This window comes from Hemitrygon akajei, chromosome 6, assembly GCF_048418815.1.
Source record: "Hemitrygon akajei chromosome 6, sHemAka1.3, whole genome shotgun sequence".
NCBI lineage: Eukaryota > Metazoa > Chordata > Chondrichthyes > Myliobatiformes > Dasyatidae > Hemitrygon > Hemitrygon akajei.
Genome location: NC_133129.1, coordinates 64623407 through 64641492, shown reverse-complemented (window position 1 = coordinate 64641492; position 18086 = coordinate 64623407). Strand labels below are relative to the sequence as shown.

The following is an 18086-nucleotide window of genomic DNA, read 5'->3' as shown; positions in this document are numbered from 1 at the left end:
TTTTTTGCACCACCTATTGTGTAAAATTCTTTCTTGTCCTTCAGTGCATTCTGGAGCACATCAATCTGAAGTAAGGTTGGTCAGAATCATAATAGATAAGTAGTGCAAAAAGAGAGCAAAAGAAAAAAAGTGAGGTAGTGTACATGAGTTCATTGTCTATTCAGAAATCTGATGGCGGAGAAGAAGCTGTTCCTAAAGCATTGAGTGTGTGACTTCAGACTCCTGTTCCTCCTTCCTTTATGGTTCAATTCAAATCAAATTTTCAAGATTGTTTAATGTCATTCTCAGTAAAAAAAAAGTGTAAAGGAGAATGAAAAAATCATTAGTCTGGATCCAATGCAGCACAAAACAAAATGCAATAAGATAAAGTACACAATAACAATAACATTAACATATTGTGTGTATTTATATATAAATACATAAATTGATTGTTGTCTATAAAGTGATGTTTGGCACAGGAGTGTCTGTTCATAAGGTGACTGACGGGAAATGATAAGGTAGTGGTGACTGGAGGTGTAAAAGGGTTGGTTAGTGAATGGAGGTGTTGATCAGCTTTACTGTTTGGGGAAAGTAGCCATTCTTGAGTCTGATGGTCCTGGTATGGATGCTCCATCCTGATGGAGTGGGACAGTCCAGGAGCAGGGTGGCTGGGATCCTTCATGATGTTACTAGCCTTTTTCCAGCATCTTTCTGTATACAGTATACTCTTATGTTCTTGATGGCGAGCAGGCTGATGCCTGAGATGCATTGGGTAGCTTTGACTACCGGTTGTACAGCCTTCCTGGTTGGGGGGGGGGGGGGGGGTCCTTAATGACAAGTGCTATGCTGAGGAGGCTAGTGTCCATGTTGAAGCTGGCTGAGTTTAGCACTTTCTGTAGCTTTTTTTGATCCTTCGCTGTGGCCCCTCCATACCAGATAGTGATGCAACTAGTTAGAAGGCTTTCTACAGTACATCTGAAGAAATTTGAAAGCGTCTTTGCTGACATCCCAAGTCTCCTCAAATTCCTAATGAAAAATTGCTGCATCAAATTACATCAACATTTTGGGTCCAGAATAGATTTTCAGAAATGTTCACACCCATGAACTTGAAACCTCTCACTCTTTCCACTGCTAATCCCTCAATGAGATCTGGTGCGTATTCCCTTGATTTCCCCTTCCTGAAGTCCTCAATCAAGTTCTTGGTCTTACTGACAGCGAGTGCAAAGTTATGGTTGTGACACCACTCAACTAGCTGATCGATATCACTCCTGCATGCCTCCTTGTTACCATCTGAAATTCTGTCAACAAATTTATAGCTGCTGTTTAAGCTGTGCCTAATCACACAACCACGGGTGTAGAGAGAAAGAGGAGAGCAATGGGCTCTGCACGTATCCTTGAGGTGAGCCAGTGTTGACTGTCAGTCAGGAGGAGATGTTATTTCTGACCTGCACTGACTGTGGTCTCCCGGTAAGGTAGTTGCAGTGGCCCAGGTTTTGGAACTTGTTGATTAGTACTGAGGGTGTGATGGTGTTGAACGCTGAGCTATAATCAATAAACAGCAGTCTGATGTAGGTCAAATGTTTTGCATTCACATGATTGGAGTATGCAGTCAAATTTCTGTTTTTCCTGTTCCACGTCAAATCATTAGGTCAAATAATTCTAACAAGGTAATTTCTCATAAACAAGGTTACCTAGTCTTAAGCTCTTAAGCTTAGTTTCCCTCTGTGCAGAATGCATAACACAACCTTTATGGAGCCTTGCATATTTTGTCTAAACTGATCTGATGATCCAATGACTTTGCCATATCCCTTTTCCCAGCAGGTGGCAGTCCTCTCCTGGAGCTGACCCAAAAAAATGTGTAGCAAGATACAGTTGGAAGAGAAGTCGCATTTTCTTTACACTGGTAGCATAGGATTGCACGTGCTGGAGACACTTAGATTAGGTTCACTGGCTGTCCGGGTATATTTTTCAGTATTGTTTTCACACCTTTGAATGAAAAACCAACTCAAACTGGAGTCCCACACCACCAGGTTCAAGAAAAGCTATTCCCCTTCAACTATTCTGTTCTTGACCAATCATCACAATCCTAATCACTGCAGTTTAGCAACACTTTATACTTTGATCACTTACACTAAAATTGACAATTTTTTGTTCTACTTGTATTCCTTCTTGCAAAAAATGTGTTCAATTTATTTTAATGCATGTTTTTCTTGTGAATGCTGCTTGTATGATGCCACGGGCCTGTGATGGTGCTGTTAAGTAAATTTTCTCATCGCAACTATGTATATAAATACTTATGCTTATGACAATAAACTTGACTTTATTGGATAACGTGGTCCTAGTTGTGCAAGAGTCAGCCATTTTAGGTTTATGTGCAGGAAATGGAAGCAGTTTGAATGGATACTGTGTAGAACAGAGATTAGTTTACTTGAGCATTTGATTCAGTCAAACATTGTGGGCTGAAAGGTGTATCTCTGTGTTGTATTGTGCTATGTTCTAACTTGTTGGGCTGTTAAATGGAAGGTGCAATATTTAACAATTCCTCTTTGGATATTCACACCATCGTGATTCTTTGTTTGGTTTTAACTTTTCACAGGAAGTGATCGTTTCAGGTGCTTGTGGCTTTTCAGAGCATCTCACGTTCTTACAATAGGTTAATTGCACAAAGATCATTTTGATGATACTGATATTGTTGTGACCGTAATTTTGATCTGCTTCATTCTCTTTAAACACCCACAATAAAACCACAAACCTAATTTGATTTATCAACACCCACCCACACTCCCTGTCAGAAAGCAAATAAATAGTAAAGAGGAAAACAAAAGATTGTTGGTTTGAGATCTACTTAGACTTGTGCAGATAACCTAGGCTGTCATTCCACTACTACATTGAGGGAGTGCTGCATTGTCATTGGTGCCATCTTTCAGGTGAAATATTAAACAGAGGCTCTGCCTGTCTTCTCAGGTGGACACAGAAAGACCTCAGGTCCCATAGCTCTAGCTTTAATGGCGCAGTGGACTTGTCCTCATGTTTCTTGTCTAATATTAATCCCTTTACTAAGTTCACATAAAACCGATTATTAGGTCAAAACTGGAGGACAGGACACTGGCTGGAAACTTCAATTCTGTTTCTCTCTCCAAAGGTGCTGTCCATTCTGTGGAATATTTCCAGCACTCTTTTTTAATTTCTGTACAAGTTATTTTCTTGCTCCCAGTACAGTAACTAGAAGAGTAGGATGCTTCTAGAAGAAGTGCTTAAGTGTTGGTGTTCAAACATTACTATTTAGGGGAGTAACTTAAAACCTGAATATTAACAGTTTCTTTTATCTTTCTACAGACAGTTCACGTGGACAAACACAAATACTAAAGACTCGATAAGGCAATGACCTTGGCATTGCATGTAAGCTTCCAAATTACCTCCATAAACAATGTCCAAATGAAAACATATCTTAAGGTCATTATTAGCTAGGGGAAAACTGTTTGAGATGGGGAGGGCAGTCAGTGCCAAGTTTGCACATTTGAATGCTAACCTTTATGTGGAATTGATTGTTTACACACTCACTGAAGGCTGGTTTCTGCATTCACATGTCCAGTAGATTTCTGCAGAATCTGATTGGAGAGATGGGGGTTGTTGAGTGGGGACAGCTTATATTTAATAAAATGATATGCAATACATACAAAATGTTGGAGGAACTCAGTAGATCAGGCAGAATCTATGAAAAAGAATAAACAGTTGATGTTTCAGGCAGAGACCCTTCTTCAGGACTTTCCATGCCTGCCGAGTTCCTATAGCATTTTGCAAGTTGCTTTGGATTTCCAGCATCTGCAGACTTTCTCATGTTTATAAAATCATATGCATTCCTATTGCTTTTCTCCCCAGTCTGTGTTTCAAACTGCCTTGCATCCAATGAATAACTTTATAATTTGGAGGCAATGGCAATATAAAACGAAATGGAGGTATCATCACACCTAACCTAGTGAGCATTTGGCACAATTTGTACTATTTTAGACAGTCATTTAGATGGTTAAATGGAAAGTCACAACTACTGTTTTCTTTAAGACCTACCCATTTCCCCATGGAATAGAGACCACCCCAAAGAAACAGCAGGAAAGTTTCTATACCTGATCAGACACCATTCATTCCTGTGGGCACATACAGTCATTGTGAGTACTTGGCTTTAGTTCTTTCATCAATTACTGGCTTACCCAGATAGACCACTTGTAGCAGTCAAGTCTTTTTTAAAAATTGAGACAATGACATAGTCTTACCATGGATAAAAAGAATAAGATGTGAATAAAAAGTAATGATTGCATTACCAAAGGATATGTTAGTGATTTTACTGCAGTGGGCAAAATTTCAGGTCTCAAGTGTCCCTACTTGCGCAAAAGAGAACAATTTTTAAAACTTCTGTCCTTGTCTCAGAATCATAAATCTCGGTTTTGTAATCCATTTGAAATTACAGGTGAATACATTAAAGCTACTCCATGTCATTGTGCCTTCATAGGGGTAATGGCTGTGAGTTTGGGAGGTTACAAAAATAGAATACTTAGTTGAATTCTTGCCCAAGTTAAAAGCCAATTTAACTCCATAGAGAGGAAAAAATTACAAGAGAGTGCAATTTAGGCACTGGATTTTTTTGCTCCATACAGATGCTGTATATAATTAGTTCATGCTCAAAATACAGAGGTGGCCAATGACTAAATGGAAGGTCTTTAGAATAATACCAGCTAGCGAATTGTGATCCTGGCATGTCTGATATCTGGTCTGCTGGGACTCAATTACTCAGCCGAGAGTGTCCGATGTACTTTGTCTCCACTCCCTCAGCATTGGACCAACTGTGCCTGAAGCATCAATTTAATTCCATTCGTTTGAAAGGAATTTACAACCTTTTTTAAAATGCTAAATGACTATTTAAAACATCAATGGTGACTTTTTTAATTAATAAATTAAAATATTCTTGTTTAAAATGTTTTTCTTTCACTGAAAGTGAGTATCTCTGGTAAACAAAGGGAATTTTGTAATTATGAAACGTCCTTTGACAGTGCAAATTGTCAAGGCATTTTGTCAGTGGGATCTTTCCGCCACAACTGAAGCAGCCACTTGAGCAGATATTGTTGTGCTTGTAACACAAGGGTGGCAACCTTGCCGCTTCTTTACATTTGTTTTTTTTATTGAGCCGAGTTGCTAGCTTGACACTCAATGTAGCATGGACGGAAAGCGTGCAAGGAGCCGTCCAGATTCGAGCACTGGGTCACTCGCCTCAAAGTCCACAGCAGATGCCACTACACACCAGTTGGCTACTTGAGCAGGTACTGGCTGTACAAAGGAAGTGAGACTATGGGGCGCGTGTAAGGGTGGCCACAAGGCTCAGTTTGTGTTGACTGCGATCCAGCTCATTAAAGTGTTTGTTTCCCCTGAAGCTTCAAAGGAAGCAATAGGCAACAATGTACATATTTTGAATGTTCATCCTCTCAATGGCAGAGATTTGTCATGTGTAAAAGAAAAGGGTTAGTGAGTACTTAAGTTATTTTCCTTTTTAGGAAACAACAAAACTGAAAATATTGAATGTAAGCCACTCTGCTTTTGCCATGCATTAAGGGACTCCATAGGGACAATATCAAAGGTGCAACTTTACAGAGGGATGACTGTTCACACTGTACCCTGCTCATTCTCCCCCCCCCCGCCCCCCCCCACATTAGAACGACGGACTCTTTCAGTTGGATCTCCTTTCGCTATCTGGATAGTAAACCACTAAGAGAAGCTTCCTTCCTGTCTGTGCGTCTTGATGAACCTCAAAGTACTGTTACTGAAAACGTCCTTACCATCTCCTGTCCATTCATTCCGAACAAAGAGAACACTATAGAATTCACAGGCAGAAAGGAGATGGTAAACTGCATATTTAAATCATTCACATAAAATTCTTAGGGGCTCGTTGGGGCAAATGCGGGAAGGACAGTTTCCTGGCCCAAGGAGTGTGGACTTAGGAGCTGCAGCCTTAAGGTGAGGAAAGATTTCTTCACTTTAAAGGTAATAAATCTTCAGAATTCTTTACTTCAGGAGGGCTGTAGAAGCTTTGCGTTCAAAACAGAGATGATAGTAAAGGAAACCAGGGAGATAGGTATAAGTCAGGAAATTGGATAGATCACCATTGAATGGTGGAGTATGTCTGAGGGGCTGAATAGTCCATTCCTGTTCTTAGATTTTTATGTTCTTCACGCTTTTCTTGTAGCAATACAAGCAGCTTTTATCAGCCTAGTCTTTGTAGTAATTTTGTGCAGCATGCTCAATATTTCATGCTATAATTATGTTGCTGCTTGTCAATTACATGGCAATGCATAGTAGAAATCAAGGAGCTTTAAATTAAGGAGCTTTCGAAACAGAAATCTGATAATTGTACAACTTCAAAATCAACTTTGAATGATTATAAACTAATTTTATTTTTACTCAGGAATAGTTTGTAGAAGTTTGAAAACTTAGAATTGTGCTTAATCGTAAGTAATTTTCTTTTACCTCTCACTGGTCCTAATAATAATCTTGTCACTGTACATATAACTTGTTTAATCTACTTGCTCACAGGAGTCTAATTAAGCCAAACAATTCATTAGTGTTCCAGTATTTTCAAAGCATTTATTCTAATTTACCACCTGCTTGGTAAATTGGGTCAGGATGTATTGAAGCAGAAAGTGTTGCTAAGTGCCCACATTGGAACAAATCCAAAATGGGTAAATTGTCAGTGAAATAAAACACTCTGAACAAAAAATACTTCTCAAATTGAACCATTAATCTTTCAGTTCACATTTCATAATTAAGATAGCCATACAAATAAAGAAAATAACTTCAAATCTATCCTTAAGCCATTTACCCAAATTGATATTTTATTCCTTAATGTCATCTGACCACATGATAAACTCATTGAAATGGAGACTTGTAAACAAGACATTTATCAGTATTAAACTACGGAAGAAAAATCATTAATAATTGATATTGTGGCTATGTGGTATTTGTGATTCAATCTTGCATTTATAATAAGGTACGTGCTACAATAAAGGAAATAAAAACATCCTCTTATGGAACGGTCTATTCCCATGCATTTGCACTTACCAAATGAACGTCAAATTCAGAATCGTCATCATTTTCTATTTCAAGTGTACTTTTCTCCAATGTTAAGCAGATTGCACTGTCTTCCAAAGTCACAGTGGAGCTAGTTGGATTTCCTTCTCTGAAATTACATTAAAATTAAAAATAGAGGTTTGTCAAGATCTTTGAGAGACTAAAACAACACACACAAAATGCTGGTGGAACACAGCAGGCCAGGCAGCATCTATAAGGAGAAGCACTGTTGATGTTTCGGGCCGAGACCCTTTGTCAGGACTAACTGAAAGGAAAGATAGTAAGAGATTTGAAAGTAGTGGGGAGAGGGGGAAATGCGAAATGATAGGAGAAGACCGGAGGGGGTGGGATGAAGCTAAGAGCTGGAAAGGTGATTGGCAAAAGGGATACAGAGTTGGAGAAGGGAAAGGATCATGGGACGGGAGGCCTCGGGAGAAAGAAAGGCTCCAAACGACTTATATACCGGCTGGGTAGCCTCCAACCTGATGGCATGAACATTGACTTCTCTAACTTCTGTTAATGCCCCTCCTCCCCTTCTCACCCCATCCCTGACATATTTAGCTGTTTGCCTGTTCTCCATTTCCCTCTGGTGCTTCCCCCCTCCCCCTTTCTTTCTCCCAAAGCCTCCTGTCCCATGATCCTTTCCCTTCACTGTTCCACCAGCATTTTGTGTGTGTTGTTTGAATTTCCAGCATCTGCAGAATTCCTCGTGTTTGCTCTTTGAGAGACTGCAAGTTTGGCATCCGATATTACAAACAAGGTTGCTACACAGCTTAATAGCCTTGGATAGTGTGAACATCAATGTGTGCTTATAGGTAGGTGGAAATAAACAATGTATCTGAAATTGCAAAGTCTTTGAACATCTTCCAAAGATTTTTCAGAGAAAGATGGAAGTTTAACTTAACCCAACATCATTTTAAGGAGGTTAAATATTTTCTCCCTGCAGTGGTTAGAAAAGGCTAAGATTGCTTTCTTTGGAACAGAAGAGGCAGAGCAGGGGGATTTAGCTGAGGTGTGTGAAATAAAGTGGGAGTGAGTAGGAAGGAATTATTCCTTTAACCTTTGTAATGGAACATGGATTTTAAGGTTGGGTGATTACAGGAAAATGTAAAAAAATTCACCTACGGAACTGGATGTGTCTAAGAACAAAAAATACTTCTCAAATGGCTAATTCACTCTTGATAGGGTACTGAAGGTAAAAAAAATCATACTGTTTTAAAATTATTTCCCAGATTAACATACAACATGTAAATATCTACAAAGGATGGAACCAAGGTTGGTCTCAATAACGTTATTATTTATGGACATGGTTGCTAAAGTCAGTACCTCCTGCATTGAAAATTACTACAGTGATCAGAACAATCTAAGAATTCAAAAGCATTAAATCAAGATGGACAAGCGACTGTGTACTACAATACCAGACACAGCTAAATTGGGCTAATACCTGGAATGTATGAACTTAGTTTCAGATATTGAAGACTGCAGATGCTAGAAACATAAAATAAAAATACTGGAAACATTCAGCACGTCAGGCTGCATGAAGGAAAAGAAGAAGTTAGCCAAGGGTCTTTGACCTGGAGCACTGACCCTATGCAAGCTATGGGAAAAAAAAGTTAATGTTTCAGGTCAAAGGCATTTTCCCAGAACTGGGAAAGCTTGTTGTAGGCTAGGAGAGGGAGGGATGGGAGAAAGGAAATATCTCTAAGAGGGTGGTTGCAGGGTCTACATTGTTTATGGAGCTTTCTGGTTGACAGATTAATGAAGTCAGGTAGAAAGAGGGCCATGTTCAAGCTGTCAAATGCAGGTCATTGCTAAAACCGAAAGAATGGTGAAAACGTCAAATACATCAGGCAGTGTCTGTGGAAAGAGAAAAAAAACTCACTTAATGTGACAGATGGATAACCTTGCACCAGAACTAATCAATCAGAAAAAGCCATTTAGAGAAAATTGTTCAATTCAATACTGTGTCCTGAAGGCTCCAATGTATCCAGTTGGAAGACTAGGTGTTTTCCTTTAAGCTTGTGTTGAGCTACACAAACTGCAGGAGTCTAACGTCGGATAGGAGAGAGATTTAAAGTGACAGTAAACTAGAACTCAGGATGACACCTATAGACTGGCTGAGGTGCTCTGCATAGGTGAACTTCCAGTTGCCCGCCACCCTACCCAGTTTCTGACCTGCCTGCGTGGAGCATCCTGCACTGTTCCAGTGAGGACTACCATAAAGTTCAAAGTAAAAAGTATGTATGCCATATATAACCTTGAGATTAGTCTCCTTACAGGTAGTCACTAAAACAAAGAAACCCAAAAGAACCTATTAATAAAGACTGTCAACGTGCAAAAAAAAAGCACATTGTGCAAGTATTCAGAAGCAACCAAATAACATTCAGAACTAAAGTTCACAAAAGTGAGTTCACAACCATGTTAGTTGCAAGCCAGAGCTTCAGGTCAGCACAGAAATGAATAAACCTCTGAGCAGCGAGCAGAACACTGGTCTGTCCCTCACCATGGGGCTGAAATCCTGACCTTTCCAATCTGATCCAGTGCTTAAACTAGTCAAATACGGCCTTATTCTTCGCTCACAACTCCAGGCCCAGGCCCTGCCACCTCAACTCTGCCTTGCTTCTTATCTGCCACTTCAGATTGGCTTTGGGCCCACTCCCGCAACGGCCAAACACTGGCGCGTTCCTTGCTGCTTGGCCTCAGCCCCACCACCTCATTTCCGGCCTGTACACACACCATGCCACAACTATCCTGCACCTTCAAGGCTTCTGTTCCCACTGCAAAAATGCCAGGTCGTTTGTACAGGCAGTTCAAATGTCCAACACCGAAGGGAAGTTACAGGTTATTGATTGCACTGATTGTTTCACAGAAAAAGTGTGTTCAATAAAGTAGTTCATAGTTCTGTTTGCTGTCAGTAAGACGTTGCTGTGTTTCACCAGCATTATATTAAACCAGAAGCTTAAGCTTGAAGAACGACATCTCATCTTCCTTCCTGGCTCTTTAAGACCTTTGTCACTTAATACCAAATTGAACAATTTCACATGACTTCTTCTTTTTGTTTTTATCAGAATTAGCCAGCCCTGCATAAAGGTTATTCAATTATAGTAGTAACTCAGTTTTTCTCTCTTCACCGACTCTGCCAGATCTGCTAGCTATTTCCTGATGAAGGGCTTTGTCCTGAAACATCAGCTCCATAGACACTTTCTGATCTGCTTAGCCCCTCCAGCATTTTGTCTGTAACTCCAGTATTTTTCTTTTCTCTCCAAAGTGTCAGTAATAGCTCTGACCTACATTTCGCACATTTTACACATTCCTTTGTCTGTTTTCTCTCTCCAGTTAATCTAACAACCTGGCATCTCTGTAAACAGCACAGCCCAAATCCAGAATCAGCCCTGATGAATTTAAGCTCCAAACAGATGTCAAGACGAGGACAAGGATTGAGGTTAGGAAACTTTGGTCACCCTACTAGAGATATTCCCTTTGTCCTTGTCATTCATTCCTCACTCTCTTGCAACTTAAGAACAAATTTATTCTTTTCCCTGACTTTCCTAGTACTGTTGGAGAATCCTCAACCTTAAAAATCTTTTTCTCTTTGCACAAATGTGACCTGATCTTGAGCATTTCCAATGTTTTCTACAGTTACAGTTGTGTCTGAATGAGGTGCACCAGGAAGGTTCAGTAAAAGGCCTATTAAGCAACTCAATTAGCGAACTGCCATCAAGGTAAATATTCCTTAACATATGCTCTCTGTTAGAATTTAACAGTGTATGTAGGGTACGTAGAATTTAACAGTGTATGTAACAGTGTAAAAATACCTTAAAATTTAAACTTCAGTGGCTTATCAAGCAATAACAAATCTTTCAAACTAAATAATCCTAACCAACAAATTACTGGGACTGAAATTACTTACGGATCTCTTTTGATCTTGCCACAACAATGTCAACTGAGAATTTCTGATCATTATATATGGACTTTGGGTATACTGGATAGGTTATTTAATTTTTTTAAAAACCGGTATTTCTGGCTCCACACATTTCAATTATTGGCTATGTTGGATACAAGATTATGTTTTAGAAGGTGTGTCACGAGCGGCTGCTGCAATTAAATCTGGTGGATCCCTTCACCACTGAGTCCATAAGCTTTAAGATAACCATACCTGACTGGCAACTTTTTTTTTTATTTTAATGAATGCTTCCTTCTACTCTTGTATGGGTAACACAATACATAATCCTTCTTTCAATCTGCAGAATAATTCAAACCCCACACAAGTCTAAAACCACATCACTTTCCCCATTTCAGGAAGCCCTTTTTTGTTCTGAAATACTGTGAATAGCTCTTCATATGAGGTGGCACAGAAGACGTTGTTCTAGACTGGTCGTCTTTATCTTATAGTTGAATGGGCATGTCTGCAAACTCAACACTTAATTATTCTAAGTAGAAGCCCAACAGATGATCCTTTGTATCATAGCACCAGCTGCCTTCAGCAACAGAGCATCAGGAATTTCTGTTTGGTATCAGAGCACCAAACCAATGCCAACTTTGATGTGTAATCGTAAGTCACGAGTGAACGGAACAACAGGGAACGAGCTCCGCAAAACGGGAACTGAATTACTTTAATCCAAAAACTAAATTAGGAGAGGGAAAGTGCATGGATGTGGATTAAATAAAAAAAATATGTACCTGATAATAAATCTCTCAAAAAGTTAGTGTTGGGTGTAGGAATATTAGATGAACCACTTTAAAAGATGTAAACATTCTGCAGTAGCTTTGGCACAAAGGTTAATAACAGGATATTACACCATTTTAGCAATTACAGTCCCTCGTTGGGTTAATTTAAAATGACTGTTCTATTAAGTTAAGAATCATTCTGGTGTTCATGAGAAAGACCGATTCCTGAAGACTATTTTGAATTCTCAGAAACCAATTCTTCAGGCAGCTGGGCTGTAAACTTCATCTTAAGGTTCCAGAAAACTTTATACCTCACAAAATGAGAATGGAACAAAATATTACAACTGGTCCTCAAGTATGTCCAATAGGAATGAGTCCCGTCATAATCAATATTCTTTTCTCCATACACACTTGAGGGTACCAGCAAAGCCATTACTTATTTTCCATCCTCAATGCCTTTCAGAAGGTGCCAATGAGCCACCTTCTTGAATAGTGCTACTTCCCAGCTGTCATAATTCACTATCCCTTGGGAAAGTATTCCCATGTTGCTGTCATGCAGACAGCTCCAGGATTCTAACAAAATCATTATGAAGAAAAATCCGTATGCCGCAGATTCCGGTTAATTGGACCCCTTTGGGGCCAATACATTTAAGCCCAACTAAGTGGCTATCTCAATTAGCTGAAGTTTCGTGGAAATAGTTGTAAAGGTATAACAAAGGTAAACTACCATTTGACTGAGTAACAAATTATTTATTTAAATAAAATTCAGAACTACCGTAGATTCCGGATTTTAAGCCGCTACTTTTTTCCCACATTTTGAACAGCTTTGAACTCTGCAGCCTTTAATACGGTGCGGCTAATGCATTATTTTTTTTTCATGCCGCCAAAAACATTTTGCCTCGTAACAGTAGACCAATAAAATTGATGAGTAGTTCACAGAGGTCCAATGAAATTGTACGATAAATCAAGCGCACTTTCACAATTAAATTATTGTAAATCAGTCATTTGTACTCACCCTCATCAACACGGAAAACACTCGAAGAAAAGCATTGTGCTGCCTTTATGGCAGTTATTTAGTTTATAATATTTTCGCTTAGTAATTCATTTGTTAGTTAAAGTTAGAACTGTTTTAACTATATTTGTTTTCTGTACTACATCGCGGGATGCTATGACGTCACACCCGGTTTCGCCGCGTCTTGTGGGATACCGGTTTGCGATAAACGGGAAGGAGGGGGGCGAGCGGCGGAGCGAAAACGCTGCTTTTAAGTTAAAGGCGATCAATAACTTTTCCTGGTAGGCTGCAGTATATATATTTTTTACCAGTCGTTAGGAGATATTGGAATGTTGTTCAGTAAAGAAGTATACGCAACATATATTTAAAAGTAGCTGCGTTACAGGCACGGTTTGAAAAAAAGCATTTGCAATATGTATTTGTTTATGTTACCATATGGATTTAATTAAAAGTTAAAAAATCCTCACGTGTAATATCTTTCTATGTAAATATCTCATATTACAACGTGGGACACCTGCGGCCGAAAATCCGGTGCGGCCTTTACAATTAAAAAATTGATTTTATTTCTAAAATTAGAGCCAGCGGCTTTTAATCAGGTGCGCTCTGTAGTCCGGAATCTACGGTAATTAGAACACCACTATAAAACTGAAAATTAGTTCCTAATAGTTATCGATGGAGGAATTCATCCAGTGTATGCTGCATGGGGTGCCCAGGGAAGGTTCACACCTCTGGTGAAGGGGCTTGTTGTGTTTATTTTGGGGTAGCTCACTCACTTTTGATCCCCTCCATACACTCAGCTCACATCTGTAGCTACAAGTAACTATTTGTATGCAACAGCAGCCACTTCTGGTACACCATTTCAACAGGTGGGCTAAACCAGGTGAGGGTTGCCGGCCGGCCTCATAACCTGGTGAAATAGAGACATGCCTGTCCTAGTATGTGAAATTACCTCCAAAGGACTGGGCAGATGAGATCAACGGTGAAATCCAACAGCCAAGAAGGTGGCTCTGCAACAAGTAGTCAAGATTATCCGCTGCAACCAAGGAAGACCCCAGTTTGCGATGTCTACTTGTACCATTAGAGCTGGACTTCCAAGGTTGAGAGAGTGAAACTGTCCCAGTACAATGCTTTTCCATTTTAAATACTCTCCAGCACAGGTTTCACTGTCATCGCTGGATACGATGAACAAAATTAGTGCAGGCACCTAGTGCAGATAAGGGACTGCCTTCATACAATGCTTTCAATGATTGCATCCTCCAAACCTTCATTTTCATTGTAACATTGAAGATTATTGTCAATATCTTCAAATTCTTCGTAGTTCCTAACTTGAAGTAATGAAATCATTTCATTTTCACTCACGGCCGTTCCTGGCATCTCCAACCAAGCCCGAATGCTTGAAACCCCAGTGAACAGTTCTAAATTGTCTTACTGCTCATTTCTCAACAACTGACAGAAATCACTGCTTTTTGAACACAAACACACACACAACTGACGCTATTTAAAAACTGTTTGCTCTAAGCACTTGTAGTGTCTAATGGCCACACCAAGTTCATGTGACTGAGGCTAGTTAGAAATTATACGACAACTGTCTCCTGCCCCAATTAAGCGGCATCATGTTCTAAATAAACAAAGTGAATCCCAGCTATTTTTGCAATTGGATTTTATTCTTAAAGCATTGTCCCAAATAAGTGGTTGCCTTGATTAACCGATGGACCAATTAACTGGAATCCAACGTACTTCCGAGCCAGGATGCTGAGTTAGAATCAATCAGACAAATGCTAGGATATACTGCAACACATATTAACTCACTTATTATAACACAATTAACAGGGCCATTGAGGGAGCAAAATTATTAAGGATGGTCATTACATTAGTTGTTTCAATACCTTTACTGCAATGTATTAAAAACAACTCTGTAGTACAACCAGCAAACTGAAGTGTGAGTGTATTTGAAGGATAGACGAACACATTTTGGGTTTCAGTGACTGAAAAAAAACTTGGCCTTCTGCCTCTCTCATTTCTCTTTATTTTGTAACAGATTTTAGATTCTGTTTCTATGCCTTTCTACTTAGTTTGTCTTTTCCTAATGTTTGGGGTGGATGGCAGATGAGAACCTCTGACTGCACCTGCTCTTTCAAGGGGATAACGAACGGCAACTTTCAATGGCTCTGCTTGTTAGACTGCTCCTCTTCCTACCACTACTTCCACTAAAGCCATTGAACAGTTCCACACCCTTGATGACATCTTACTTCCGAGACAGAACTATACATGTAGGCCTCTATGATAAATGGTTCAACTTAATAAATTATACTGATACAGATGGAATAGGCTTTTTTGTGTAAATATATGAGACATAGGAGCAGAATTCGAACCCTTGGCCCATTGAGTCTGCTCTCTGTAATCTTGGATGCTCTGACTAAGAACCTATCAACCCTGCTTTCAATATACTCAATGACTTGGCCTCCAGAACCGTCTGTGGCAATGAACTCCACAGATTCAGCACCCTCTAGCAAAAGAAATTCCTTCTCATCTCTGTTCTAAATGGCCTCTATTCTGAGGCTGTGCCCTCCGGTCCTACACTCATCCACTACAGGAAACATGTTCTCCACATCCACTCTGTCTGGACCTTTCAATATTCCACAGGTTGTAATGAGATATAACATGAAAAGAAGTGGTCCACATGCCAACCAGAATAGGTCCCCTTTTGAAAAGAATAGAATAGAACCTCATTGCCATTGCTTAAGACAAGGAGATTGCAGTGCTACTCCAGTCTGTGCAAAACGAATAGTTACAATGCATGTGGTACAGCTTAATTAAAAAAGAAGTTCCCATATATACATGGAACAAGTGACTTTGATAGTCCGTACCACTCAAAGGCCATTGGCAAGCAAGGGTGTAGCATTATTCAGTTGCACAACAGCCCTCAGGTAGAAACTGATTTTCAGTTTTACTGTCTTGGCTAAGATATTTCTATATCTTCTACCAAATGGCAGGAGATTGAACAGACAGTGTCCAGAATGAGATAAGTCTTTAACAACATAGGCACTGAGGATTGTCTCCAGGTCTGGTAGTTGAGTCCCAATGATGTGCTGAGTCATCCTAATCACCCATTGAAGCGCTCTGTGACCTGTCTTGCTGCAGCTAGAGTACCATTCTGTTATTCTGTATGTCAGTATGCTCTCTATTGAATATTGATTAAAAGCTGGCCAGTAATTTTTGGGGCCAATTAGCTCTCCTTAAGCACCTCAGGTATTATCGCTGCTGTTGTGACTTCTATACTATCAAGGTTGTGTTGACGGACCAAGAGAGACCCTCAGTGATATTTATCCCCAAAATGCTTGAAACTGGAGCTCTTTCCACTACTTCACCATTACTGAATAGTGGGGCAATTTTCTGGACTTCACCATTACTGAATAGTGGGGCAATTTTCTGGACCTCATTTTCCTGAAGTCAATTATCATTTCTTTTGTTGTCTTGATGTTGGGTGGCTCTCAGCAGAAAACAAAAGACTCTTAAGAGGAGAAAAAGTGACTCTTTGCCTCCTGCCAATTAGCCAAACTTCTATCCATGCTAGTATCTTTTCTGTAACACTATGGGCTCTTACCTTGTTAAGCGGCCTCATGTGTGATAGCTTGTCAAAGCCCTTCTGAACATACAAGTAAACACCATCCAATGACTCTTGTCTATCCTGCCTGTTATTTCCTCAAAAGAATTTCAACAGATTTGTCAGACAAGATTTCCTCTTAAGGAAACCATTCTGACCCTGGCCTATTTTATTATGTGCCTCCAAGTACCCCAAAAACCTCATCCTTAATAATAGACTCCAACATCTTCCCAACAACTGAAGTTAGACTTATAATCTCCTTTCTTAAAGAGTGGAGTGACATTATGCAATTTTCCAGTCCTCCTGAACCCTGCCAGAATCTAGTGATTCTTGAAAGATTATTACTAATGCCTCCATAATCTCTTCAGCTACCCCTTTCAAAACCCTTGGGTGCAGTCCATGTGGTCCAGATGACCTATCTACCTTCAGACCTTTCAGTTTCCTAAACTCTTGAATTTCTGGCATACTGCTATTGCCTTCCATAGTGAAGATTGACACAAAATACTTATTAAGTTCATCCGCCATTTCTTTATCCCCCCTCCCCCATTACCAGCACTCCAACATCCACTCTCACCTACCTTTTACTCTTTCTATATCTGAAAAAACTTTTGGTATCCTCTGATATTTTTGGCAAGCTTACCTTCCTATTTCATCCTTTCTTTCCTCATGTTATTTTTAGTTGCCTTCTGTTGGTTTTTAAAAGCTTTCCAAACCTCTTAACTTCCCACAAATTTTTGCTTTATTATATACGCTTTCTTTTGCTTTTATGCTGCCTTTGACTTCCCTCGCCACTCATGATTGTTTCATCCTCCCTCTGGAATGCTTCCTCATCTTTGGGATGCATCTATCCTACGCCTTCTGAATTGCCCCAGAAACTCCAGTCATTGTTCTGCCATCATTCCTGCCAGTGTTTCCTTCCAATCATCTTTGGCCAGCTGTTCCTGACTCTGTAATTTCCTTTACTCCACTGTAATACTGACACATCTAACTTTAGCTTCTTACTCTCAAACTGCAGAGTGAATTCTATCATATTATGATCGCTGCCTCCTAAAGATTCTATTACCTTAAGCTCCCCAATCAATCTGGTTCATTACATAACACCCAACCTGGAATTACCTGTTCTCTAATGGGGTCAACAACAAGCTGCTCTAAAAAGCCATCTTGTAGAAATTCTACAAATTCCCACTCTTGGGAATCCAGCACCAATATGATTTTCCCAACCATCTGCATATTAAAAATCCCCATGACTATTGTAACATTACCATTTTTACATGCCTTTTCTATTTCCCATTGAAATTTATATCCCACATCCTGGTTATTGTTCAGGGGCCTGTATAAAACTCCCATTGCAACTTCTTGACTTTACTCACAAGGATACTTCCAGTCCCCCTCTGCCTACCTGCCTGTCCTTTCAATGCAAGGTATATCCTTGGATGTATCTCTAACTGCACTACATGATCATCTGCCTTACTCCGTATACTAAGTGCATTCAAATACCTTCAGTCCTGTATTCATCACCTTTTGATTTTGCCCCATGCTACACTTTACCACATCCCACTGACTGCAATTTTGCCCTGTGATCCACCTGTTCATCTCAGTCTTAGTACACACTGTGACGATATGTATACCAACTGCATCATCCTCAGCCCCATCACTTTTGTTCTATCCCCCGGCCAACACAGTTTAAACCAGGGGTTCCAAACTTGGGATCCA

At 39.8% G+C, this 18086-nt stretch overlaps 1 protein-coding gene across 11 annotated transcripts in view; it reads right to left on the bottom strand.

Moving 5' to 3' along the window:
* Positions 1-18086, bottom strand: part of pip5k1ba (phosphatidylinositol-4-phosphate 5-kinase, type I, beta a) — a 157555-nt gene that overhangs the window by 4664 nt on the left and 134805 nt on the right. For all 11 annotated transcript variants that reach the window (XM_073048497.1, XM_073048488.1, XM_073048486.1 and 8 more), the window contains one exon: positions 7081-7198. In XM_073048497.1, coding sequence (XP_072904598.1) covers positions 7081-7198 — 118 coding nt within the window. The remainder of the gene's footprint in view (positions 1-7080; positions 7199-18086) is intronic.